At 45.1% G+C, this 26,869-nt stretch overlaps 1 protein-coding gene across 9 annotated transcripts in view; it reads left to right on the top strand.

Annotated features, from left to right (window-relative positions):
* The window catches only part of RPS6KA5 (ribosomal protein S6 kinase A5), a 189,873-nt gene that overhangs the window by 94,090 nt on the left and 68,914 nt on the right, over nucleotides 1-26,869 (top strand). For 7 of the 9 annotated variants that reach the window (XM_069597268.1, XM_069597267.1, XM_069597272.1 and 4 more), the window contains 2 exons: nucleotides 14,449-14,564; nucleotides 17,278-17,385. The exons of the other annotated variants lie outside the window; for them this stretch is intronic. In XM_069597268.1, coding sequence (XP_069453369.1) covers nucleotides 14,449-14,564; nucleotides 17,278-17,385 — 224 coding nt within the window. The remainder of the gene's footprint in view (nucleotides 1-14,448; nucleotides 14,565-17,277; nucleotides 17,386-26,869) is intronic. 9 annotated transcript variants of the gene reach the window in all.

The raw sequence follows: 26,869 nt of genomic DNA, 5'->3' as shown, positions 1-26,869 counted from the left end.
CATGCCCGCGGGGCAGGCCATACAGGGTCTTCAGACACCAGACCCAAAAGGACTCGGATTTAAGTTTCAGCTTCATCTCTTAATAACTGTGAGAGCTTGAGCAAGTCACTTGGTTACAAGCATGATCTACAAATTACTGATGTATCTCTTGGCCTCTTCCGCATAGCAGACTACCGCACGTTAAATGGCGTTGATGCTGGGCTGGGCCGCTGAGGTTTTTGCTGGGCCATCTCGCTTTGCTCTCCTTGCAGTATCCTTTCTCTTGGTTTGCAAACTGAAAAGTGTCCGTTTACTTTAGTGACGTAAGGTTGTTTTAAACCCTAGGCTCCTCTGCTGTGGGGTGGAAGCTGCACTGCTCTGTTCAGAAGTGAGTGGAGGCTCTGTTAGGCAGGATGACAGCCATCCCAAGACGCCGAGAGTCTCTTCTTCAGAACTTGTGAGCATGTTGGGTTACATGCCAAACAAATTAAGAGAAGTAAGGTTGCAGATGGAATTAAAGTTATTAGTCAGCTGACCTTAGAATAGGGAGATTATCCTGGATCGCCTGGGTGGGCCCAGTATAAGCACAGGGCCCATAAAAGTGGGGAGGAAGGGAGGAGAGAGTCAGGTGGAGTGCGCCTGCAGGAGGGTCAGAGTGATGTGGGATTCAGCCGCCTTGCTTGCTCTTGCGATGGAGGGGAGGGGCGGCACACGGGCCACCTCTTCAGTGCTGGAAAAGGCAAGGAAGCCGCCTCCCCTGAACTCCCCAGAATAAACGCAGCTCCGCGAGCGCCTGATCTAGCCCAGTGATGCCCGCACCAGACTTCTAACCTACAGCATAAAGCAACGAGTGTGTCTTATTAGGCACCAAGACTAGTGATTTGTTACAGCCGCAGTGAGGGGAGAACAGAGAGTAAGCAAGGAGCGGGTGAGACCTGTAGACCACTCTCTAAGGAGCTTGTGCCGGGAGAGGAGAGGAAAGAGAAGGCGGGGTGTGCGGGATTCAGGGAGGATGCTCATGTTTTAAAGTGGGTGAGATTTTGCGACTTTGAATTTTCTCATTATTTGTATGATGTCTGTGTTGTTTTTATGCTTCTTAAAAGCACACTCCAGCTACTGCCACATAAAAGTCTTTAAAGGCGATTTATTCGCATCTGAATAAAAGCAGGCTGCCTCTGCAGTCTTGAGGCTTGAGGCTTGCGCTAAACATCAGTTGCTTAAGAAAACTTCTCTTTTGCTTAATACTGACTAACACTAATTAGACCCTGTGGTTCTTTCTAGAAATATACGTTAAACATTTATAAGCTTTGAAATTATCCTTACATTGAGAGAACAGATGTCAGGACACCATGTATTTGAATTTTATTTTGAAATTATTATAATTAAATATGTCATTGTTTTTTAGTTCTATAAATTGTAACTTATGTCTGTAAATAGTAACAGTAGTTAATAGTCATTTTTAAAAAAATGCTCACTGTATGTTTGGCCCAAGTTTCAATAGCTCATTTAATCCCCATGACAGTCTTATATATGATGGAATTATTTGTATTCATATTTTATAGATACAGAGTATGAGCCATTCTGCATATAAAGATCATCACTTAGCAACTACAAATGAATTGAAATATAATCATTTCCATATAGGAAGTTCCCTGTAGTTTAATCAAGGAACCAGTAGTCTGTACAGGCATCATATAAGGTATTCCATTGTATGGGCTGTAAGTAAATCTCAGTATGATTTTAAGTTGGTAAATGTTTTATAAAAGTCACCTTGTTGAAATGTGCCTCACTGCTCCAGAGAACATATCATACTTACTCACTGGTTTATTTATAATTATTGTCACGAAGACATGCTGTTGATGGTCCCCTTCTTTTCTTCTGTTACGAACAGAATGTATTTTGAGACTTTTTCTGAACATTTCCAGGAGGGAAGAGATCAGAATTTAAAGAGAGATTCATCAGGAAAGGTGTTTTTACCATATGATTGTTGTTGTTTAGTTGCTAAGTCACGTATCTCTTTTGGGACCCGATGGACTGTAAGCCCGCCAGACTCCTCTGTCCGTGGTATTTCCCAGGCAGGAATGCTGGAGTGGGTTGCCATCTCCTCCTCTGAGTCTCTGGTATCTGCTGTGTTGGCAGGTGGATTCTTTGTCCTTGAGCCACCAGGGAAGCCCTGTAAAGTTACTGTCGGTTCCATTTTCCTTTCCAGGACAGTGGTCCTGTCCACTGGTCCATCTAAATTGCAGTTTTTAGCTATTACAATATGTAACTCTTTCTTTCTTTCTACTGTTCCTGTTAATAAACTCAAGATGAAAAATCCACCCTCGTTCTCCTGTGTGGCTACAGCAGCCGGTAAGCAGAGCATCGCACGTTTACTCAGTTCACGCAGCCAGTATTAATGAGTGCTTGACGCTTGCTGGTGTCCGACCCTGTGCGTGGCAGCGGGAACATTGCCTGGGACTTTGGCCTGTCTCATCGGTACTAGGTGCGGCGTTGGATTCTGTCAGGACGCACTGAAATTGGCTTCTGGAATGAAGAGTGAGGCACCTGGTTAGAGGGGTGTGACTGTGTGTGTGGACTGTGCTCTCTGTAAAGCTTAAGTTTGCATGAGTCTACTATTGTAGGGGCTTTGGCGGTTTGGGGTTTTTTTTAATATCTTTAGGATTTTAGAATTATTCTTCCCCTACTTCAGCCTCATTCTCCCCCTCATCTTCCTCTGCTGACCCCTCCATTGTGCTCTATGAATAATCCCGTGTGCACAAGCTCCCTAAATCTTAACTAAGTGTGCCTTACTTATCTAAAATCAAGCCTCCTGTCCTTGGAGGATGGTACTTCTCCAGCAGGCCCTTTCACAGAAGACCACCCACTGCCCCGTTCTAGTCCTTAATACTCAACAAAGTGATGATGGTCAGGTGCCATTTAGAAGCTAACTGGTGCCTGGATGTGCACCTGCCTTTCCCAGCGATTAGCCATCAGGGTTAGCTGTTCTTTCCTCCAGTTTCCTTCCATCCTCTCCAGTTTTAGTAACCATGTTGATAGCCAGTTCCACACCATGCCAGAGCTCTTTCTAGCAAACATGCTAGCTTTTGGCTGTGCTGGTCTTTTGCGCACGCTTTCTCCAGTTGCAACAAGTGGGGGCTACTCTTGAGTTGCGGCTCACGGGCTCAGTTGCCCCACGGCATGTGGGATCTTTCCGGACCAGGGGTTGAACCAGTGTCCCTTGCGATGCAAGGTGGATTCTTAACCACTAGAAGCCTAACCATACATTGGGCCGTATCACTCAAACCAGCCCCTGCTGAGACCTCAGAGTCCGGTGTCTTCCTTGACCGCAATCCTCCATTCCTCTCTTTTCTCACACTCCCTGAGTCTGTTCTCCGGGTCTCATTGACTCTGCCTTTCCCTGAGTCTTTCCTGCCCGTTTGCCGGCGCTGCCTTTGGGTGGTGGGTGCGTTCCTCACTGGCCTGAGGTCTGCCTGGTCTGGCACACCTGCGTCGCTTGCTGAGTTAATCTTCCTCCTCGCCTGACGTGGAAGTTGCTTTTATTACTCTGCAGATTTTTTCCCAGTACCAGCTTTCTAAGCTTTCCTCATGTGTCTCCAAAATGTGTCAGCGGGGCCTGGCATGAACTTCGTGCTGGAGTCGGGGGTCCGCTGGGGTCGAGTGCCTCTCCTGTGAGTTTCCTCGCCTCTCGCCCCTCCCAGCCCTGCAGCCCCTGCCGCCAGCCCCGTTTGCTGACGCCGACAGGGATTGGGCTGCCTGCTGCCGACGCCCAGGTTTCCTTCCCCTCTCCTTTCTTCTGCGCCTTCAGGACTTTTGTATCTTGGAGTGTGCCTGTCACATTGGTAGAAATTAAAAATGACGGTAATATCAGGAGTTGGTGAGGGGCTTCCCTCATGGTCCAGTGGTTAGGACGCCACGCTTCCAGCGCAGGGGACTTGGGCTCGAGCCTCGGTCAGGGAACTAAGATCCCACATGCCACGCAGCCAAAAGTAATAATAAAATAGTGTTTAAATTTTCTTTTTTAAATAAATGTCAGTTTTAACAAAAGAGTTGAGGAGAACTTTGTTTTCTGAGGCATCCATTCAGTGTTGGTGGGGAATATAAATAACCTTTCTGAGGAAAATACCTGTAACAATTGACAGCTATTATTAAAATTAAAAGGCGCTTATGTTTTGACTTAGGGTTGGAGACTAAAGCGCTCTGATATCTAATGTACATGTGATCTGAAGCCAGATCCTGGGCTGAGGAAGAGTAGTTAGAAAGAGCATTAGTGGGGCAAGTGACAAATTTTGAATAGAGAGTATAGATTAGATAACAGTGTTTTTATCATTAAGTTTCTGATATTGATAATTGTCCTGTGGCTGTATGAAGCAGTGTTCTTTTTTTTTTTTTTTTTAAGTATTTGCACATTGAAGGACTTAGGAGCTTGACATGTCCAGCTTATTCTCAGTTGGTTCAGGGACATTGTGTGCACGCATGGAAGCACTCAGAGAATACTAGCGCAAATGCGCGAAACGTCAGCGATGGGTGAATTTGCAAAATGGATGTATAGGGGTTCCTCTTGCTGTTCTTGCAAGCATTTTTTGTAAGTTTGAAATTGTATCAAAATATTAAAAAAATGAAACCCACAGGGAAGGCATTATGGTCTAGGAAAAGCGTTATAAACGAGGCCCAGATATAATGGACAGTCTTTACCAGCCTTCCTTGACCAAGAATGCAATTCCAAGTTTCCTGCCACTCTCCCTTATGATGTAAGCCTGCGGAGCAAGATTAGAGACTGTTTCCAAAACAGTGTTATCCCAGTTTATACCTTTGTTTGCTGCAAAGTTTGCCCTTTGTCTCAAGTCACTGCAGTATAACGGGAAGGGTGTGTGGGTTCCCTTCACTGTCCTGTGCGTATTATTTCTCACAGTTGAACAGATGGTGAGATTTGGGCTGCACACAGTTGGAGGTTCTACCCTCTGGCAAGAACCTAGAGTGTAGCTCTTTGTTGCCAAATTCAGATCCATCTGCTTTAACTGGCAAATGAGTTGAGATGGTAACTGCAGGCAGGAAGGCCGAGGACTTTTTTGGAGAAAACAGGCCTGGGTCCAGTCCTGCCGCTGCTGCTGCTGAGTCACGTCAGTCGTGTCCGACTCTGTGCGACCCCAGAAACGGCAGCCCACCAGGCTCCCCCGTCCCTGGGATCCTCCAGGCAAGATCACTGGAGTGGGTTGCCATTTCCTTCTCCAATGCATAAAAGTGAAAAAAGTCGCTCAATTGTGTCCAACTCTTAGCGACCCCATGGACTTCAGCCTGCCAGGCTCCTCCATCCATGGGATTTTCCAGGCAGGAGTACTGGAGTGGGTTGCCTTTCCTTCTCCGGGGTCCGGTCCTACAAGATAGAAATGGACTTTCTTAAGTTCTGTGTCCGGAGAAGGCAATGGCACCCCACTCCAGTACTCTTGCCTGGAAAATCCCACGGACAGAGGAGCCTGGAGGGCTGCAGTCCATGGGGTCGCTAAGAGTCGGACACGACTGAGTTACTTCACTTTCCCTTTTCACTTTCATGCATTGGAGAAGGAAATGGCACCCCACTCCAGTGTTCTTGCCTGGAGGATCCCAGGGACGGGGGAGCCTAGTGGGCTGCCGTCTATGGGGTCGCACAGAGTTGGACACGACTGAAGCGACTTAGCAGCAGCAGCAGCAAGTTCTGTGTCAGAAGTATGTCAGTGATAATCTTAGCTTGGCACATTCTCAAAAAAAGTTGAAAGTCATTGTTTACTGTGGCCATTGAAAAGCAGCCTTACTACAGGCTCCTAGGAATGTCTCCTTTTGAGTACTGTGACATTCTCATGAGCCCTCCAGAATTTAACCATGAAAACATGTAAAATGGAGAAATTTTATGACCAAAATATATAGAATTATGGGACCCCAAAGCTTTTAGATATCTGAAGGACAGAATAGGTGATTTAAGACTGTTTTTCTGACAGTGATTAGCAATACCAGTTGGGAATTCCAGGAGGGAAAAGGGCAGCTCTATGTAGCATTGTAAAAAAAATTCCTGTTTTTAGATGTAGAGAATAGACTTACGGACACGGAGAGAGGGGAGGAGAGGGCGAGACGCGTGGAGAGTAACACGGGAACGTGCGTGACCGCGTGCAAAGCAGATAGTCAACGGGGCGTGCTGCACGGCCCAGGGAACTCAAACAGGGGCCCTGCACCAACCCAGAGGGGCGGGAGGGGGCGCAGAAGGGAGGCGGCGCAGGCGAACCGATGGCTGAGTCGCGCTGCGGGGTGACAGGAAGCCGCAAAATTCTGCGAGGCAACTATCCTTCAATTAAAAAAGAAATAAAACTTAAAAAATTCCTGTTTTTAGAGTTAGACTGACTATGTTCATAATCCTTATTCTTTCACTTAAAAGATTATGCAGCTGTGGGTAATTTTTTTTAACCTCTCTGATTTCACTGTTTTCTAGAGATTAATTTACTTTCTCTGGGAGTTATACTAGTATTTAATAGCACCAGCTTCATAGCATTGTTTTTGAGTATCAGATTTGTTATCGTATCTAAATAAAACAGGCACATTGAAAGTGCCCAGTGTCTCTAGCTGTTACTAGGTCGTTGTCTAGTCTTAAAAGCAGTGAGCTGTGTTAAGATACAGATCTTAAAGGGAGTCAGCCAGAACTCTGTTTTACGTCACTTTAGCTCTTATCTGCCGGGAGCCCTTCCCCGCTCACCGTGATGAGCCGGGGCTACTCAGGTGCTGCTTCCGCACAGACAGCAGTGGCCAGCGGTGTAGACGGAGCCAGCACCGCTTGGTCCATTTTCACTGTTTGTCCACAGAGGCAGACAGCCTCAGGAGTATCAGTAGAAACTGAGCATTCTCGTGCTGTTTGTTCCCATAAAGAGGATAAAAACTGTCAGCATCGGCTTAAACAAAAACCAGCCGTCATGCTTGCAGTTCGTTGTGGAAGAAATTGGCGGACACTTGAGAAATCTAATTTCTAGAATTCTAATGCATGTATAATGTTTGAAAGGAAAGTTATTCATGGTAGATAAGTTGGCATGGACCAAGGCCCCCCAGGCAGAGTCGGCCTTAAACAACTCTGATAGTAGACAGTTTCTACTCAGGTGCTTTATTCCATCTGAGCTTTTCAGTACTTTTTTTTTTTTTTAATGGAGGAATGTAATTTATGCCCAGTTGGCAAGGGGTGGGAGTGGAGGAGAGGAATGGGGGGCTCCTTGAGTTATAAAGCTGAGAAGAATCTTCCTCTCAGATGTCAGTAACAATTTGGGTTTTCATGATATCTCTGACTGTATTCCCACCACTGCTGACTCTCCCAGAATCTGCCTGCATTCCTGATTCCATTGTTCTAAGAGAATAAAAACTTTATAATTCAATTCAATTTAATAATAATCCTTGTAGTCTTTTCTAAAGTTTGTTTTATATGTTGTCTCACTGCCTGGCTAAGCTGTTTTTAGTCTCAAGAGCAAGCGTCAGCGTTCCCCTCTCCAGAGTTGCTGGCTCTCTGGGTAAACGCAGAGGTGTAAAGACATCAGAGTGCAGGTCCAGCACACCCTCAGAAGTCAGAAATCTTGTTGACAACGAAGACCCGTGCTCCATTTCACTTTTGTAAGCTCTGAACCTCATCAGTCCAATTCCAAATACAAGAAGCTCCAGGACAGCTAATGCCAAGCTAGGCTAGAAGTCAGGGATAAGCGGTCTGAATGCTCAGAAACAGTGGTGCTGGGCGTCTGCGCTGCGATGATGCGGTGCTTGTTTGCTGCTGGCGAGCTGGAGGACGCTCCTCTCAGATGTGTCCCTTGTGCCGGCAGTCCACGTTTTGGTTTGTTTATAAATAAACTTGATTGGTGTGTTTCCATTCAGGTTTAGAATGCTGTCTTAAGAGTGATGTTCTGAGAACTGTTCTGGCTGGCAACTCCCTGTAGAATCTAAGAGAACAGGTGGCCCCTCCCTTCTCAGCAGGAGGCACAGATGCTCACAGATGCTTGAAAAACTGCGCATAATTTCAGGGAATTTACGAGGAGCCGCCTCTTGATGATCTGAAATTTACCTTTCTCTTCGGCAGCCCACTCCAGTACTCTTGCCTGGAGAATGCTATTGGACAGAGGAGGCTGACAGGCTACATACACTCCATGGGGTTACAAGAGTCTGACGATGGGGTGACTAAGCCACCACCTTCCTGAAAGGATTTCAGAAGGGCTCTCTGGTCCCTTTTCACAGTCTGACAATGTGTGATTCAAGATGGGGATGATGATAAGCACCATTTACTGAGCTTTCTCCATTGGTTAGACACCTGTGTGTCCTCCTTGCCGGAAGTGAACTCCGAATCGCCGCATTCACATCTGCCCTTGCCGCAGGCTTGCGCACGCAGCTGAGGCTCCGTCCCCGCCTTCCCTGTGCTCTGGGCGGGCTGGGCCCTGGCCCCCACTGCTGCCGCCCTCCTCGCAGGCCCCGCCACCTCTCCTTGTTTACTGCAGGCGGGCCTCTCTGCTTCCACTCTTACTGTTCTCAACGAAGAGCCACTCACTGATCTGTCAAAACGGAAGCCTTGGCATACCGCTGCTGTGCTCAGAGTCTTTCGAGGCTGCTTCTGTCATTCAGAGTGAAAGACGAGATCCTTAAAATGACCAGAGCCTCTGTGCTGTCCAGTGCCAAGAGAAAGCCATAGAAAAAGTAAAGAGAGCTGAAAAATGATACACGGGGAAGCTGAAGTGGCAGACTGTGGATATGCACTTACTCTCTTTCCTTTCAGCCTCTTTGAAAAGCATAAAACTATATCTGGTTATAATTATAATGTATTATTGAGATTGTAACACATATAGTTGTGCTATATATAACAATAATGTCTCAAACAGGAGGAAGAGAGAGTAGGCCTGTCTGGGAGTAATCTTTGTGTATATCACTGGAATTAAGTCGGTATGAATCTCACACTGTTTGTGATAATATATGGTAAGCCATAGAGTAACCACTGAGAAAATAACTTTTTAAAATGTTTACTTAATGAAAAAGAAGTAACGAGGAATAAAGGAACAAAGATATAAAATATATAGAAAATAAAAAAGTGAGATAGCAGACGTGAGAAGAACAATACAGAAAAGACCTGAATGGCCCATGAGGGTGTGATCACTCACCCAGAGCCAGACATCCTGGAGTGCGAAGTCAGGTGGGCCTTAGGAAGCATCACTCCGAACACAGCTTAATGGAGGTGATGGAATTGCAGCTGAGCTGTTTCAAATCCTGAAAGATGATGCACTTAAAGTGCTGCATTCGATGTGCCAGTAAATCCGGGAAACTCAGCAGCGGCCACAGGGCTGGAAAAGGTCAGCTTTCATCCAATCCCAAAGAAAGGCAGTGCCAAAGAATGCTCAAACTATCACACAATTGCGCTCATCTCATAGGCTAGCAAAGTAATGCTCAAAATTCTCCAAACTAGACTTCAACAGTACATGAACCGAGAACTTCCAGATGTTCAAGCTGGATTCAGAAAAGGCAGAGGAACCAGAGATCAAATTGCCAGCATCCACTGGATCATTGAAAAAGCAAGAGAATTCCAGAAAAACATTTATTTCTGCTTCATTGACTACTCTAATGCCTTTGACTGTGTGAATTGCAACAAATTGGAAAAATCCTTCAAGAGATGGGAAATACCAGGCCACCTTACCTGCTTCCTGAGAAACCTGTATGCAGGTCAAGAAGCAACAGTTAGAACTGGATATGGAACAACAGACTGGTTCCAAATCAGGAAAGGAGTACGTCAAGGCTGTATGTTGTCACCCTGTTTTTTTAAATTACATTCAGAGTACATCATGCGAAATGCTGGGCTGGATAAAGTAGAAGCTGAAATCACGATTGCCAGGAGAGATACCAGTAACCTCAGAAATGCAGGTGACAACACCCTTACGGCAGAAAGCAAAGAGGAACTAAGCCTCTTGGTGACAGTGAAAGAGGAGAGTGAAAAAGCTGGCCTTAAAACTCAGCATTCCAAAAACTAAGGTCCTGACATCCGGTCCCATCATTTCATGGCAGATGGATGGGGAACCAGTGACAGTGGTGAGAGACTTTATTCTCTTGGGCTTCAAAGTCACTGCAGGTGGTGACTGTGGCCATGAGATTAAAAGAAGCTTGATCCTTGGAAGAAAAGCTATGACAAACCTAGAGAGCGTGTTAAGAAGCAGAGACATTACTTTGCCAGCAAAGGTCAGTATAGGCAGAACTATGGTTCTTCCAGTGAAAGTGAAATGAAAGTCGCTCAGTCATGTCCAACTCTTTGCTATATAGTCCATGGACTTCTCCAGGCCAGAATACTGGAGTGGGTAGCCATTCCCTTCTCCAGGGGATCTTCCCAACCCAGGGATTGAACCCAGGTCTCCCAAATCACGGTGGGATTCTTGACCAGCTGACCCACAAGGGAAGGCCTCGTGGCTCATACTGGCTTTTCCAGTAGTGACGCATGGATGTGAGAGCTGGACCATAAAGAAGGCTGAGTGTCAAAGAATTGATGCGTTTGAACTGTGATATTGGAGAAGACTCTTGAGAGTCCCTTGGACTGCAAGGAGATCCAACCAGTCAGTCCTAAAGTTAATCAATCCTGAATATTCATTGGAAGAATTGATGAAGGTGAAGCTCCAGTACTTTGGCCTCTTGATTCGAAGAGCCAACTCATTAGAAAAGACCCTGATGGTGGCAAGATTGAAGGAAGGAGGAGAAGGGGATGACAGAGGATGAGATGGTTGGATGGCATCACCGATTCAATGGACGTGAGTTTGGGTAAACTCTCGGAGTTGGTGAAGGGCAGCGAAGCCTGACATGCTGCAGTCCACGGAGCTGCAAAGAGTCGGACACGACTGAGTGAATGAGCAACAGCAAGTCCAGCTGTGCCAGTGATGACACTCAGTGTGAATGGGTTAGTAGGTGCAGTCAAAGACGAGAGATTGTCAGAGGAGGGGAAAGACTCAACCGCGTACTGCCTGTAGTGTATACACAGTAGGTTCAGAGGCGTGTTGTTGTTCAGTTGCTCAGTCGTGTCCAACTCTTTGCGACCCCATGGACTGCAGCCTACCAGGCTCTTCTGTCCATGGGATTTTCCAGGCAAGAGTACTGGAGTGGGCTACCATTGCCTTAAGATGGCAGTACTCCCCAAATTGATCTGTAGTTTTAACAAACCTCTCTCAAAATCCCAGCTTATTTTCTTATGAAAATTGACAGTCATTCTAAATTTTATATGGTAAAATCAAGGAACCTTAGAACAGCTAAAACAGTTTTGGAAAGGAAGAGTTAAGTAGCAAGACGAACACTTTTAAAACCTGCTGCAAAGCTACAGCATCAAGAAAGTGTGGCACCGGAACAAAGAGAGACAGGAGAGGACTGAGAGTCTAGAAATAGACCCTCACATGTGCGGTCAATCAGCACTGGAATAAAGAGAGACATAGACATGAGAGGACTGAGAGTCTAGACCCTCACACGTGTGGTCAGTCAGTTTTTTGGCAAGGATGCCAGTGAGGAAAGAATAGTCTTAAACTAACGGTACTGGGACAGCTGGATAACCACATGCAAACATGTGAAGTACGTTTGCAGCAAGCCCTGGAGAGATGCTGAATCATGTTTTATTCAGGAAATTGCAAGACCATGATGACACGCGACGACACACCAGACAGACCTACCCTAACTCACAGCGCCTCAAAGCGTGACTCAGAAAGGGCCAGAGGCGAAAAGTGAGGCTGAGCCTGTAAGTCTCTTAGAGGAAAACATAGGGGTACATTTTTTGACATTGGTTTTGGCAGTGATTTCTTAAATGTGACATCGAAAGCAAAAGCAGCTAAAGAAAAACAGATAAATTGGGGTTTCTGGGAGGGAGTGTGTAAAAATATTTTAAATTTGAATCTATAGTGATGGTTGCACCAGTCTTCATATGTGAAAAACCACTGAATCTTACACTTCAAACTGGTGGATTTCACAGTATGTGAATTATACTTCAGTCAAAATAGAAAAAACCAAAAGGGGCAAGGAAAAAAACCCTTAATAGATGTTTCACAAAAGAAGGTATAGGAAAAAAAAAAGGTATAGAAATATCCAGTAAGCCAGGGAAAGATACTAAATAATGTTGTCATTCAAGAAAATGCAAATTAAAACCACAATGACACACTGCGACCCACCAAACAGACCTACTAGGGTTATAACGACCGAGGGTACCGGACGCTTACCTTACAGAGACTCCCGCTAACCTTACGTCCCTGCCGTAGATGAGGGCGTCTGTTCCATAGCGAGGGTCCAGACGGCATAGCTGCTGCTGTTTGTTGTTGGTAACCTCGCGTCCCTCGCATCCCTGCTGTGGATGAGGGCGTCTGTTCCGTAGCGAGGGTCCAGACGTCGTAGCTGCTGCTGTGTTGCCCGTTGGCTGCCTCTCTACCTGCCTTCCCGGTGCTGAAGTCTGGACCGCCGGGTAGAGCTGGTGGTTCACTTTCTGCAGTGTGCAGCCCTGGGCCTGCAGATGAAGCCTTCATGTGTTATGGACGCAAGCCTGCTCCCTGGGCCCCTGGCCTGCTCTACAAGTAGGAAAGCTACTCAGTGTTGTTTCAGGGTTGTCTTCTTAGGTCTGTAGTTAGTTCTTCTTAGTCTCCCCAGTAAATGAAAGGAAAACACTTTTTTTGTGCTCTGAGCAACAGTAACCTGTAGTAGTTCTGATTCCCGTTTTGTTAAGAACTGGCACTGAGAGAGGCTTCCTCTGCTTAGGTCAGGACACAGTGGAGCCGTGGTCTGTGTGTTAGTCACTCGGTTGTGTCTGACTCTGTGACCTGGTTCAGGTCTCTTGATTATAAAGCCTGAGTTCTTTGGATTGTATCAAGTTGCCTCAAAGACAGGAGTACACTGGATATTTTTTTCCCCCACAACCCACTTGCCTTTGAGTTTCAGAGTGATGTTTTCAGACTCCAGTATTTATTCCAGTAGAAAGGATTTGTGTTCAGTTAATACAGCACTAAGCATCTGTTGAGTGCATACTGCATGGAAGCACTTGTTGGATTTTTTAAGATGAATACATTGATCATGACTTTAAAAGGCTCAGAACGTAGCAGAGAAAGAAAGTATGCAGATATTTTCAGTGCAGCAAGATAATTGATGTTGTGTAAGTCTTAATAAGTAACTAATCCCCTCTGCTTGAGAGGTGATTGAAGAGAGAATTGAGTAGGACATTCACGGATGCGTAGGAGTTCGTCATTCAGTCAGCTAACCTATGAACACCTACTTCTGGGCCGTGACAATTTAAGTAACTACTTAGAGGCAGAAAATATTCATTGTTAGTTTGCAGGAATGCTATGTTCCTTTACACCTTTTTAATAATTAGTTTGTGTTAGGATATAATTAAGTGCAGCAATCGGAAGTATCTGGCAAAATACAGAAGTCTTAGAAGGGCGGTGCTTTTTGCTGTCTTGTGCTTTGTAAAATACGTTGCAACGCAAGTAGCTTTTAGAGCCCTTTCATTCTGTGGAATCTGCTGTTTGGAATTTAAAGTTAAATGGGCAAGATAAAAATTTGTGAGTTTGTGAAGATTTTCCTTTGGTCTTTGATCAGATTGTGGTAAACTTGACAGACGACTATCCCTGGGATGTGTGCTTTTCTCAGCCCTGTCCTTTCGGCATTTGTAGCCCACGCCTGCAGCTATTTTCCGAGTGTACGTTGTTTCTCGCACACAGATGCTGTCCAGGGTGGTGGTTAGTTTTTGATCAGACTGTTAGCGCTGTGTCAGCAAATGGCGCCTTAGACCGATCATGAACTCTGCTGTGGCTTGCTATTATTCCGCTCCTTGTTTACTTTTCACTGTAGCTTTTCTGTCTCTTATTTCATTATTCCTCGTGGGATAAAAAGGGCAAATTGAAAGGGAAACGGGCATCTTTTCATTTCAGGTTTTGATTCAGCTGTGTACTCCTGCTTTTACTCTTGAGTTACATGGCACAATAAGGCTACCTGCTACTTAATACACAGTTTTGGAAGGACTTTCCAGACAATTCTGAAAAACAGGGAATCTGCTAAAAAAAAAGTGACTGGCCATTACGACAAAGCCATGGCTGGGATTTCTGTTTGTCTTACTCCGTTCATCGTACTTTAGTTGCTGTAGTGGTTGGTGATTTGGTACTCTACAGAAAGTTAGGATTGCACGGTAATGGCACAGGTTTCTGATATGCTGCATTGGGGAAAATTATTTAAATATATGCAGATTTCACATAATAGTTTTAATAACAATATTCTATGCTAATTCATTTGATTGCATTTTAGGGTAGTCATTAACTTATAAAACTGTATTTATATAAATTTAGTAATATTTTCTATATGAAACTATATACTAAGAATTCTGCCAAAATAATATGTTAAAATTAGTGCCTTATGGGTAATCCAAAGTGATTAAAAGGAAATACTTCCTTTAGTTTATGAATACAAGTCAAAGACAGAAAAACTATATTTCGTTTTTAGATTATATAAATGGTGGAGAGCTTTTTACTCATCTTTCTCAGAGAGAGCGCTTCACAGAGCGCGAGGTGCAGATCTATGCTGGAGAGATCGTGCTTGCCCTCGGACACCTCCACAAGGTAAGATGCTCCACTTCCGGGATTTGCCTTGAAAAATCTGGTGACTGAGGTGATGGTGGGATGAGGAGCGCTGATGTGCTGGCACGGCATCGTCCCCGGGGAGATGGTGGAGGCGCACTCTGCAGACCGCAAGCGGGTTCAGTCTCACCCTTCCCTCTTTAAACGGCTGTCTTTCCTTCTGTAGTTCCTGGGATGCAGATTAAAAAGGCAGAACCTGAGCACTTTTTTTTTGGTTTTGTTCACGAAAAATCCTAATGCTTATTACCCAGTATCATTAGAATTTTTAAAAAATTGTTCTTAAAGTAACCTTCAAGATTAGACCACAAGTCTTAATATGTGCTTCCTTAATTGTGGCTTACTGCGCTGCAGACTCTGCCCGTATTTCTTCAGGGTACGTTTCCCTGTTAGCTTGAGACAGTTGAAAGAAGCACTTACCTACAGACCCAGCTATCCCACTGCCGGCTATGGCCCAATTTTCCGTTTGTTTTGCCCCAAGGTCCTCTCTTGCTCCCCTCCATCCCTCCCACTCCATGACCTTCATTGACATAAGCTCAGTTACTAAAAACTTTAAGTGGTATTCGTGTATGTATGTGAGTTTGAATTCTGTAAAATCAGCTTAAACTTTAAAAAATTATTTCAGATACTGTTAATCTTGATCCAAGATATTTTGACTAAAAACTTTTTTTTAATGAGGACACATTATTGTAGAAGCAAACAGTCATTATGTGGATTAGGTTTGTGTGTTGCCTAAGAAATAGAAAGTACTAGAACACTTTTTATCATAATTGTGTGAGACCACAAGGAGCATGACCTGAATCACTACATTTGGATGATATGAGTACATCATAAAGTCACTGTTTTTCTTTGTTATATGCTCATGTTCTAAACTAGATTACAGATAAAAAGAGATGAAAGAGCTGATTATGCAGCACAAAAAAGAATGGAGAGAAATGAGGGGAAAAGATGAAACTTTTAAAGGGGCAGGGAGATTGGGATTGCAGGATGGAAGCAATGGATGGGAGAGGCTGTGAGGAAAGATGAGAAGATACGGGAAGGAAAGGATGGAGAGATGGGTGAGTCTGGGTCAGGCAGAAGCATAACCGGGCAGGGAGGCAGGGACAGGGTCGGAACAGGAGGCCTGAGGGGAGTGAAGGGAAGGGCGATGAGCAGGAAGGAGCATGAAAGTGGCTCTGGGGCGCGCAGGGCTGCAGGGCCTTAAAGCAAGGGGAGCCTCGGGTGGGAGCTGAAGTGCTCAGCTGAAGTGTGGGAAGGGGCATCCGTGTTCCTTCTGATAGAATCCATGGTGTGGAGGTGAGCTTTATGCCTTTAGTTACTTTTGTGGGATATGTACACACACACACATGTTATTATATATATATGTATACATATAGTACATGCATCAGATTGGGCCTAGGAATAGGCTGAAAAGTTTTGTTTTATGCTTAGAGGAATCAGATGTAATTTTTATAACATAAAAATGATGGTGGAAATCACCATAAATAGAAGCGTAAACACAAAATGCAAAGCTCCAACAGATAAGCTAGTAAATTCAGTTTTTAATTTGTATGAAAACTGTTAATTCTGTTTATTAAAGGGAAAATCCGTCAACTTTCACTATTGTTAAAACAGGGTAATCAGAAGCAGAGAGGTAGTGAATACGAGGATGCCAGATGTAAACGTGATTGATGTGAAAAGTGTGTACAGATTGGATCTTCGTTCAGTTTCTCTTAATCTCACCTTGAAAAAGAGAAATACAAGGAAATAGAGCACAAAGCCAGAAATGTTAATTTTGGTGTGCTCATTTTGAATTTCTCAGGAGGGACAAAAACGGGGAGTTTTCTTGGAACTGATGTGGTAAAGCAGGTGCTAAATGACTTATTCCTAAAATCTTTTCCAAAGAGGCTGTTTGGAAAAAAAGCCATCCCGGTTGCTGGGCGCTTGTGGGCTGCAAGCCAGATGTCCCTTCAGCAGACAGTGCGCTCACGGCCGTCACGCTTCCCAGTATGGGGGGAAGGGATCTTGAAAGAAAATGCCTAGTGTGTTTCCTTGTATAATCTTTCAATTTTAAGAAAGCATCAAGAGTCTTCTTTTTTGTATACTTGGTGTTGATGAAAGCACACAGTCTTAAGTTTGCTAATGCTCAGTATAAAAAGTTTTAAAACATTCAGTCCAGGCTGACAGGACAGGAAACGGGGAGTTCATATTTGTCAAGCACTGCTTGTCTAACTTGGGCAGATTTATTTATGTCATATAATTAAGATGTTTTACAATAAAACTTACATACAAAACAAAACGGAGGGATAGGTAGAAAAGTACAATGTGATTATAGGTGCTCTATGGGAAAGTAAAAAAGGCCAGTGCAGGAGCTGGTTAGCCAGGAAGGCCTTCGTGAAGCCGTTAAGAAAGGATGAACATGAACTGGCCAAGAAAGCCCCTGAAGATCCTCTGAAGGGAGGGTGAGCTCCATCACGAAGAGTAGCCCAGGAAGGAGCAGTCGTCAGAGCAGACCCCAGAGAAGCTAGTCCGAGAGAAGGGCCCCTCCTTACGGGGAGCGTGGTTCCAGAGGCCCCAGGAGCCCAGCAGATAAGCAGGCACAGCACCCTGAGCAGGGGAATGCCATTTTTGGTTTGTTTTCAAGGTTCATAATAAAGACTTTCCTAATTTACTTTTTGGAAATTGTTATTTTAAAATGCATCTTTGTTTGTTTTTACAGTTGGGGATTATATACCGTGACATTAAGCTTGAGAATATTCTGCTTGATTCTGATGGCCATGTGATGCTGACAGATTTTGGTCTGAGTAAGGAGTTTGTGGCTGACGAAGTGAGTATCGTATTTTAATCTGAAGTTAGTAAAGCAGAGTGTAAGCGGTGATGAAAATTAGCTGTAGAAGGAGCATTTAATGGGATGGTACTAGACAAATTGTGGACTTTTGTACAAGTTTGCCCAGAGGGACATTCTGACATGAATGACTGTAAGGGTTTTAGTCTGAAACCACCATGAAAGCACCCTGTTAGAAGTGACCCTTCCATGGACGCATCAGAATTACAAGACCAAGTTATACACTTAACTTTCTCCGTAAAATATGACTGGAATTTTTAAATAACGCTTTGGGCCTTTCAGGAGAATCATAGCTTAGACAGTAGCCAATGAAACTCACAGAACGGGGGCTTCCCGGGTGGCCCAGGCATGAAGACCCCTGCTTCCAGTGCTGGGGTGCAGCTCTGTCCCTGCGTGGGGAGCTGAGACGCGCGTGCCCCCAGTGTGGCCAAAACCAAAGGGCTGCAGAGCAGAGCACACGCAGTTTACGCTACACGTACAAAGTGGGGCATGTCGTTATGGCCCTTTGAGCTCATTTGACAAAAATAGCAAGGATCTACTTATTAGACCTAAGTTTTTAATAAACTTGTGGTTTTTTGCTCGTACAAATTAAAATGTAATAACTGATATACAGATTTTAAATATGGAGGACTGCATTTTCAGTATTGATTAAAACTTATTATCACAGATTTATTTAATAACATTTAAAATTATACATTTTTAGTTGTGATTAAATAATACTTAAGTAGCAATTATAAATTAAAAGTATGTTTTATACTACTAGTCTTTCAAGAGAGCTAAGTAAACTGGAATGCGAAACCTTGTTATAATATACACAATTACAGTAAAATTTTTGTAGTAAAGGACTTTGTTGTTGTGAAACACATCTTGGATTCTAGATTAGGTGTATCCATTTCTGATTGTTCACTTATTAGAATATTTCCAAAACAGTCTTAGGTGAGCTAGATAAGTACTACAAGTATGAAAACAAAGGCTCCCAGTTTTTTTTAATCATATCTATCTCATTCAGTCACTTGTGAATAAATTTTTCTTGACCTCCTCTATTGTGCTAGGTATTGGGTAATACAGTGACAGATTAGGGGAAATGGTCTCCACCTTCATGAGCCTGAGGATATAACAATATATGAGTTATCTTTGATAGGAAAATCATAGTTATAAAGCAGATGAGATGAACTTTTGAGGAATTTACTTCAAAGTTTGGTTTTTCAAACTTTTCTTCTTTGTTTAAAAATTTAGTAGCAACTTAAAAAATGTGACAGGTGAAATACGTTCATGGTTGTTTCCTCACTAAACCTGCTGCTGCTGCTGCTGCTAAGTCGCTTCAGTCATGTCCGACTCTGTGCGACCCCATAGACGGCAGCCACCAGGCTCCCCTACAAGGAGAAGAAAAGGAGTGAAATAGGCGTGCACGCAGAAGGGGGAGAGGATCCCCGAGATGAAAACCTGACGACCAGCGGTGCTTTCAGGGAAAGGTCCAACTCAAAAGGGGGAAATCTCCAGGAAAAAACAAACAAACCAACCAAGAACCTCAGTCAAGTCCTGGTAGGAGGCCAGAAGGGGGAGTTTCAAAGACTGAGAGGAAGGAGGAGATGTGTCTGTTTTCTTAGTAAGAACTCAGCCAGTGAAAGGCTCATGATCCAGCCAGTGAAAAGCTATGGACACTGGGTTCGCCGTAGCCCTCAAAACTGCCTTTTCCCTCAATGAACACGGTCTGTTCTACACTTTGCCTGAGGATTTTCTTGTGGCTCACAATAGGTATGGGTCCCAAATTGCAGTTCTTTGTGGATTCCCAATAAACCCTCTTTCGTAGAAGAAGAAAAAAATGTGGGAGGTGGTGGGAGGGAAACAGCAAGCAGATTCTGGGAAGTGGACGGCAGAAACACTAGTCGCCGTCACCTTCCACCCCTGAAGCATCTGAGTCCTAAGCCAGCAACAAGGAGAAGGCCCAAAGCAGGCTGGTCTGCACCTCTCACCCCCAGAAAGGCTCAAGGATTAGTCCTCATCCCAGGCGTGCAGGACACAAGAGGATCTCTTGAAAGTCTATGTAAGACACAGATGCCTCCCCTGCCAGACCCCATGTCTGCACTGCTGCGCAGGAAGCCTTGCTCTCCGGTCGCTCGTGGAGAGCTGCGAAGGCTAAGCAGGCAGACTGGACTCCGGGCGAGGGCCGCAGGGGAGGGCGAGGACACCGGCGACGCCAGGAGGCAGCTGGAGGACGGACCCTCACCGTGGGACTGCCGAGGCCTCTGCTGCCCCCGCACTGGGAGACAAGAGTGGGCAGGACTCCTCTCTGAGAACAGCAGTCTGCAGGTGCTGGCGCCTGGGGCTCTGCCCGTGAGGTGGTCCGGCCAGACCTCCCGAGTGACACCTGAGGCTCGACCGCAGCCTCGGCCACTGAAGCGCGTTCGGGGCGGCGTCGCGCTTTGTCCTTTGTTTTGGTCTCCGTGTTTGTCTTAGTGTGCTCTGTCCTGCCGTATTTTCAGAAACACTCTGAGAAGGGCTCTGGTGACTTCCGTAGAGCACCAGAGGGTCCTGGCGTGTGAAGATGGAGGACCTGCCTCTCCCCCCACAGAGAGACCTGGTGATCACTCTTTCCTCTGTCCGTGGAACCGTCCACATAGTCACTCACTCTCTCCGGCTGTCTGTTGAGAGCCTTCTGCCTGCCAGTCTTCAGGCTAGGTCCTGGTGATAGGACAATGAGAGGATCGCTGAGGAACCCTGTGTTTCTGGACGTGCGCTTCTGGGTTTCTAGTCGTTTGGCAGATGGCAGAGACAGACTTTGGCTCTTTTTGTTAGAAACCAAAGCAAAAATAAATAAAAATCAAGCATGATCAGAGGTACTGGGCTTTAATACAAATGAGTCAGAGCTGCTGAGTGACTGAATCAGCTGTGTCACTTTTCACAGGGGAGGCTATGTTTTTTGCTGGACATGTCAGCAGCTACTCCTCAAGGGAATGAAGGGAATTCTTACTGGATGCCAGTGTTTGAACCTTTTGTTTAGGTCCAAAAATGGAATGATTCAGGCTGGAGTGGAGAAGCGGTTCATGGATTCTCTGGTTGTCCACCCAATGCAGCCTAGCCGCGTCTTGTGCAGTCACGTCTCAGTGGCGTGTGCGGCTACACCTGACAGTTCCCTCTCTCCTTCCCCTCAGACGGCCAGCCTACTCTTGCTCTAAGCTGAAGAGGACGATACCGCTCTGCTAGGCTTTGGGTTTAATTCTCAGGGCTCAAGGAGGAAGCTTCTTTTTCTGAGTCCCCTAAACCTCAATCGAATGAGCCTACTAAAACTCGATCTGATGAGCCTGTTCTCCTGATTCCGCCTGCATCTGCTCATCAGGTTTCCCTGCCTGGCCTCTTGCACCTCGACAGGACTCCCACCCAGCGACTTCTGTTTCGGTTAGCTAGCATTCCTCTTTGGCCTCGTGTGCCAGCCTGACGTGTCAGAGTGCCGTCTTCCTTGGAAGGAGCTGCTGCGTGTGTTGCTCTGCGGCCTCCGTGGTTTTCAGCGTAAGCTTTGCTTTGAAGGGTTTCCTCCGTGGTCGCCAGCTTGCAGAGAGAGGTTACGCATCTTTGTCTCTGGCTGACCCCTCTCCTTTTCTACCTTTTTCTTCTTCCGCTTGGACGGTTCCTGTCACCATTTTAGCCTAGTCTCTCTTGCCTTAAGGTTTTTAGAAGGGAGAGGTGAGTGAGTGGATGGACGGAGTGCGAAACAGCGAGCAGTCTCAGAGTCCCATGTTCCCTTTCAGCTCTGGTCGTGTGTCCTCCTTTGTAAGTATTTGTACACATGCCTGCCTGTCACTCACTCCCTAACCTACTCCAGTGAGACTCGCACCTCCCACCAGCTGACTGGGCCTGTTCCTGCCACGGCCGGTGCTGACTTCCACTCGGGGTATTGTCAAGTCCTCCGCTGACTTGACTGCCTTGCAGCGTGGAGCTGGAGATCGCCCCCCAGCCTGGCTGCTGCGGCTCGCGCTCCCCGCCGTGCTTCCTCAGTACGCATGGCCTGCGCTGGTGCGTCTCCCCGACTCTCTCCTAGGTTGCAGAAGCTCAGCTTCTCTAAGCCTGAGTCACCATTCCCCCACCCTAACCCACTTCTCTCGGTTTATCAGCTTCGTGTTTTACAGATTCTGCTTTCACTGAACCTAGGAAATGCACTTTTCTGTTTAATTTTCAGGATTTTACTTTGTTTGTTTGACAAGTCTTTTTTATTTTTTTATTTATTTTGATTGGAAGACAATTGCTTTACAAAATTGTGTTGGTTTCTGCCATACATCAGCATGAGTCAGCCGTAGGAATCCTCACGTCCCTCCCTCTGGAACCTCCCTCCCACATGTTTGAAGCTTCTGTTCGTTGCTGGCTGCACCGTGTGGCGCGGGGCCTCTTAGTTCCTCGACCAGGGATTGAACTCACGCCCTCTGCAGTGGTAGCACCAAGTCTTAAACGCTGGACTGCTGGGGAAATCCTTGTGTGTTTATTAATTTACTATTCAACAAATATTTGGTGAGTACTACTGTGTGCCAGGTATTGTGCTGGACTCTAGAAATACTGCTGCTGCTGAGTCGCTTCAGTCGTGTCCAACTCTGTGCGACCCCATAGACGGCAGCCCACCAGGCTCCTCTGTCCATGGGATTTTCCAGGCAAGAGTACTAGAAGTACAGTAGTGAACATAACAAATTTCTGCTCTCGTGAGCCTCAATTTTAGAGGTATTCATCACTACGTCATATAATTTCTAGATTGCAGCTTGCTAACTAAATTGTATAGTGGATAAAATTGGTTTATTTTAGAAGCCTTAGTAATATTTTATATGATAATGAACAGTTTACAAATTTGGTTCTTTTACTGATATGTTTTGTCAACACAGAATTTGAAATTCTGAAAAGAAAAAAAAAGACATTTCTAAATAGCTGCACGCTAATCTATGCTCATCACAGGATTTTACGGAGGCAGTTCAGCAAGCCTTTCCCAGATTCCACTATGGGTCAGTCTGCAATGAATGTATGGTTTTTAACATTGAAGACAGGAAAGGAGTACGTCAAGGCTGTATATTGCTACCCTGCTTATTTAACTTATGTGCAGAGTGCATCATGAGAAACGCTGGACTGGAAGAAGCACAAGCTGCAATCAAGATTGCCAGGAGAAATATCAATAGCCTCAGATATGTAGATGATACCACCCTTATGGCAGAAAGTGAAGAGGAACTAAAAAGCCTCTTGATGAAAGTGAAAAAGTTGGCTTAAAGCTCAACATTCAGAAAACGAACATTATGGCATCCAGTCCCATCACTTCATGGGAAATAGATGGGGAAACAGTGGAAACAGTGTCAGACTTTATTTCTGGGGGCTCCAAAATCACTGCAGATGGTGACTGCAGCCATTAAATTAAAAGACGCTTACTCCTTGGAAGAAAAGTTATGACCAACCTAGATAGCATATTCAAAAGCAGAGACATTACTTTGCTGACTAAGGTCCGTCTAGTCAAGGCTATGGTTTTTCCTGTGGTCATGTATGGATGTGAGAGTTGGACTGTGAAGAAGGCTGAGTGCCGAAGAATTGATGCTTTTGAACTGTGGTGTTGGAGGAGACTCTTGAGAGTCCCTTGGACTGCAAGGAGATCAGCCCTGGGTGTTCTTTGGAAGGAATGATGCTAAAGCTGAAACTCCAGTACTTTGGCCATCTCATGAGAAGAGTTGACTCATTGGAAAAGACTCTGATGCTGGGAGGGATTGGGGGCAGGAGGAGAAGGGGCTGACAGAGGATGAGATGGCTGGATGGCATCACGGACTTGATGGACGTGAGTCTGAGTGAACTCCAGGAGTTGGTGATGAACAGGGAGGCCTGGCGTGCTGCGATTCATGGGGTCGCAAAGAGTCGGACACGACTGAGCACCTGAACTGAACACATAACATAAAAATTACCATCTTACAGAAAGAGAAATATAAATATCGTATACTGACACGTATATATGGAGTCTAAAAAATGGTACTGATGAATTTATTTTGAGGGTAGCAAGGGAGAAGCAGACACAGAGAACAGACCTGCGGACATGGGAGAAAGGAGAGAGTAACGTGGAAACGTACAGGACCGTGTGTGAAACAGATAGAATGGGAGCATGCTGTGCGACTCGGGGAGCTCAGGCTGCAGGCTGGGGCGGAGGAGACGGGAGGGGGTCCGGGAGGGAGGGGACGTGGGTGTGCCTGTGGCTGATTCTTGCTGAGGTCTGACAGAACACCGCAGAATTCTGTAAAGCAATTATCCTCCAATTAAAAAAATTTTTTTAGTTGCCATCTTAACCACTTTTAAGTGTACAGGTCAGTGTGTTGACTGTTCACATTTTATGCAACAGATCCCTAGAACTTTTTCAGCTTACAGAACTGAATTCTCACCCGTTGAACAGCTCCCCGTTTTCCCCTCCTCCTAACCCCCAACAGCCACCACCACTTGTGTCTCTGTCTCTGTGAGTTTGACTGGTTTAGATGCCTAGTAAAAGTGGGATCATGCATGTATCTTTTGTGACTAGCTAACTTCAGTTAGGGTAATGTCTTCAGTGTTCATCCATGCTGTGACGTGTGACAGGATTTCCTTCCACGTTGAGACTGAATAACGTCATTCTCTGTATGAACCGTATTTTGCTGTCTATCCATCCTCTGACGCCGCGCGTTGCTTCCACTCACGGGCTGTTGTGGGCAGCTCTGCGGTGCGCGGCGTGTGCAGATGTCTCTCTGCGGTGCTGCTCTCAGTTCTCTGCCTGTGTGCCGGGCGTGGAGCTGGGCGTGGACCCAGGCGTGGCATGGGGCGTGGCGTCAGGCGTGGAGCCGAGTGTGGGGTGCTGGTGTGGAGCCGGGCGTGGACCCGGGCGTGGGCGCTGGCTCTCGTGAAGGCTCTGTTTCCAGCCTTTGAGGAGCCTGCACACTGTTCTCCGTTGTAGCTGCCCCACTCTGCATTCCCACCCGCAGGGCACAAGGGCTCCAGCTCCTCCACGTTCTCACCTGTGCTTGTTATTTCTGCGTTTTGATCCTGGACTTCCTCATGAATATGAAGAGAGATCTCGTTGTATGTGTGATTTGCACTTCTGTAATAATTAGTGGCGTCTTTGCATGTGTCAGCTGTTTGTGTATCGTCACTGAATGAATGAATGTTGAAGTCCTTTGCCTGGTTTTTAGTCAGATTTATTTACTTTTTTGTTGTTGTCAGAGTTCTCTGTATATTCTGGATATTAGCACCCTGTCAGATACATGATTCAATTTTTTCTCCTATTCTGTAGGTTGTCGTTTTCCCTTTGCCTGGTTCCTTTGATGCAGGGAGGTCTTCTGTTTTAATGCCAGCCCGTTTGTCTGTTTCTGCCTTTGCTGCTATGCTTTTGATGTCACATCCAGGAAGTCACTGCCACATCCAGCATCATGAGGCCTTGCCTCTGGTTTCTTCTAGGAGCTTTATACTTTGAGGTTTTACATTTTGATCTTAAATTCATTTTGAGTTAGTTTGTGAATCTGGGTTGAGGGAGGATCCAACTTCCTTTTTCTGTGTTTATGAACACCCAGTTTGCCCAGCATCATTTGTTGAGGAGAATGTCCTTTTCCCATAGGCATCCTTGCAAAGATCATTTGACCATGTGCCTAAAGATTTGTTTTTGGGCTCTCTCTTCTGTTCATTGGTCTGTATGTTTGTCTTAAATATTTAAGTCAAAAATGCTTTGATTGCTGTAGTTTTGTAATGTGTTTTGAAATCAAGAAGTATGAGACCTCCAAGTTTGTTCCTTCTCTTTCAAGATTGTTTTGGCTTTTAAGGGTCCTTTGAGATTCCATATGAATTTTAAGATTTTTTTTCTATTTCTGCAAGAATGTTATCGGGATTTTGATGGGGTTATGTTGACTCTGTAGATCTGGGTACTGTGGATATTTTGACATTATTGTCTTCCAGGTTCTGCCAGCATGAAGTGCCTTTCCATGTATTTGTGTCTTTTTACATTTCTTTCATAATATTTTGTAATTTCAATGGTCCAAGTCTTCTGACCCCTTGGTCACGTTAATTTCTAAGTATTTTATTATTTTGGATGCTCATTATAACGAGGTCCCCCCATTTCCTTTTGGAAAACCTCACTGTTAGAGCAGAGACACGCCTGACCCTGCGTGTGGTTCTTTGTGCTGTAACATTGCTGGCCTCTCTTATTCTAATGGGGCTTTGTGTGTGCAGTCTGTAGGGCTTTATTCTGATGGGGCTTCGTGTGTACAGTCTTTAGGGCTTTATCCTGACGGGGCTTCGTGTGTGCAGTCTTTAGGGCTTTATCCTGACGGGGCTTCGTGTGTGCAGTCTTTAGGGCTTTATCCTGACGGGGCTTTGTGTGTGCAGTCTGTAGGGCTTTATTCTGATGGGGCTTCGTGTGCGCAGTCTGTAGGGCTTTATTCTGACGGGGCTTCGTGTGTGTAGTCTTTAGGGCTTTTTCCGTACAAGCTCATGTTACCCGGAAGCGGACACAGTCCCACTCCTTCCTTTCCAATTCGGATGTCTTGTATTTCCTTTTCCCGCCTGGCTGCTCTGGGTCAGCCTCCGGTGCTCCGCTGGACAGGAGTGCTGAGGGGAAGCTGCCTTGCCTCGTTTCTGCTCTGGGAGGAAAGCCTTCGGGTTTTCACGGTTGAGTGTGATGTTTGCTGTGGGCTCTTCTTACGTGGCTTTGTTATATTGAGGTGGTTTCCTTCTGTTCCTAGCATGTTGTTAGTGGTTTTTTTTCTTTAATTATGAAAGGTTATTGAACTTTGTCAAATACTTTTTCTGTATCAGTTGAGATGGTCACATGGTTTTGTCTTTCTGCTGATGTAGTGCATTACATGGATTGATTTTTGAATCTTGAACCATTCTTGTGTTCTGAGATCTTTCTTGATAGTGGTGTATAATCCTTTTTATGTGCTGTTGAATTCAGTTTGCTAGCATTTTGTTGAGTTTATATTAGTTTCCATCAGAAATATTGGACTATAATTTTCTCTTTGTTGGTAGTATCTTTCGCTGGCTTTGGTTTCCGGGTAATGCTTAACTCATAAAATTAGTTTGAAAGTGCTCTTTTCAGTTTTTTTAGGGAAAGTGTGAGAAGGAATGATCCCAGTACTCTTCCAGATGTTTTTAAAGAATTACCCAGTTAAGCCATCTTGTGGGTGGCTGTGCTTTTCTTTGTTGGGAGATTTTTGATTCAGTGTCCTTACTGATTATGGGTCTGTTCAACTTTTCTGTTTCTTCATAATTCAGTACTGGTAGAGCGTATGTTTAGAAATTTATCCATTCCAAAATTAGTCGATTTGTGGGTGTATGGTTTAGTTTCTTATAAGGCCTTCTCTTTAATTTCTGACTTTAGCTGAATCTTCTCTCATTTTTTCTTAATCTGAGAGTTTGTCAGTTTATTGGTATTTTCAGAAAACTAACTCTAACCAGTCCATTCTGAAGGAGATCAGCCCTGGGATTTCTTTGGAAGGAATGATGC

The sequence above is a fragment of the Ovis canadensis genome, chromosome 7 (genome assembly GCF_042477335.2).
Source record: "Ovis canadensis isolate MfBH-ARS-UI-01 breed Bighorn chromosome 7, ARS-UI_OviCan_v2, whole genome shotgun sequence".
NCBI classification, from domain to species: Eukaryota; Metazoa; Chordata; class Mammalia; order Artiodactyla; family Bovidae; genus Ovis; species Ovis canadensis.
The sequence above is the reverse complement of the archived record's forward strand: the minus strand, read 5'-3'. Positions and strand labels throughout refer to the sequence as shown.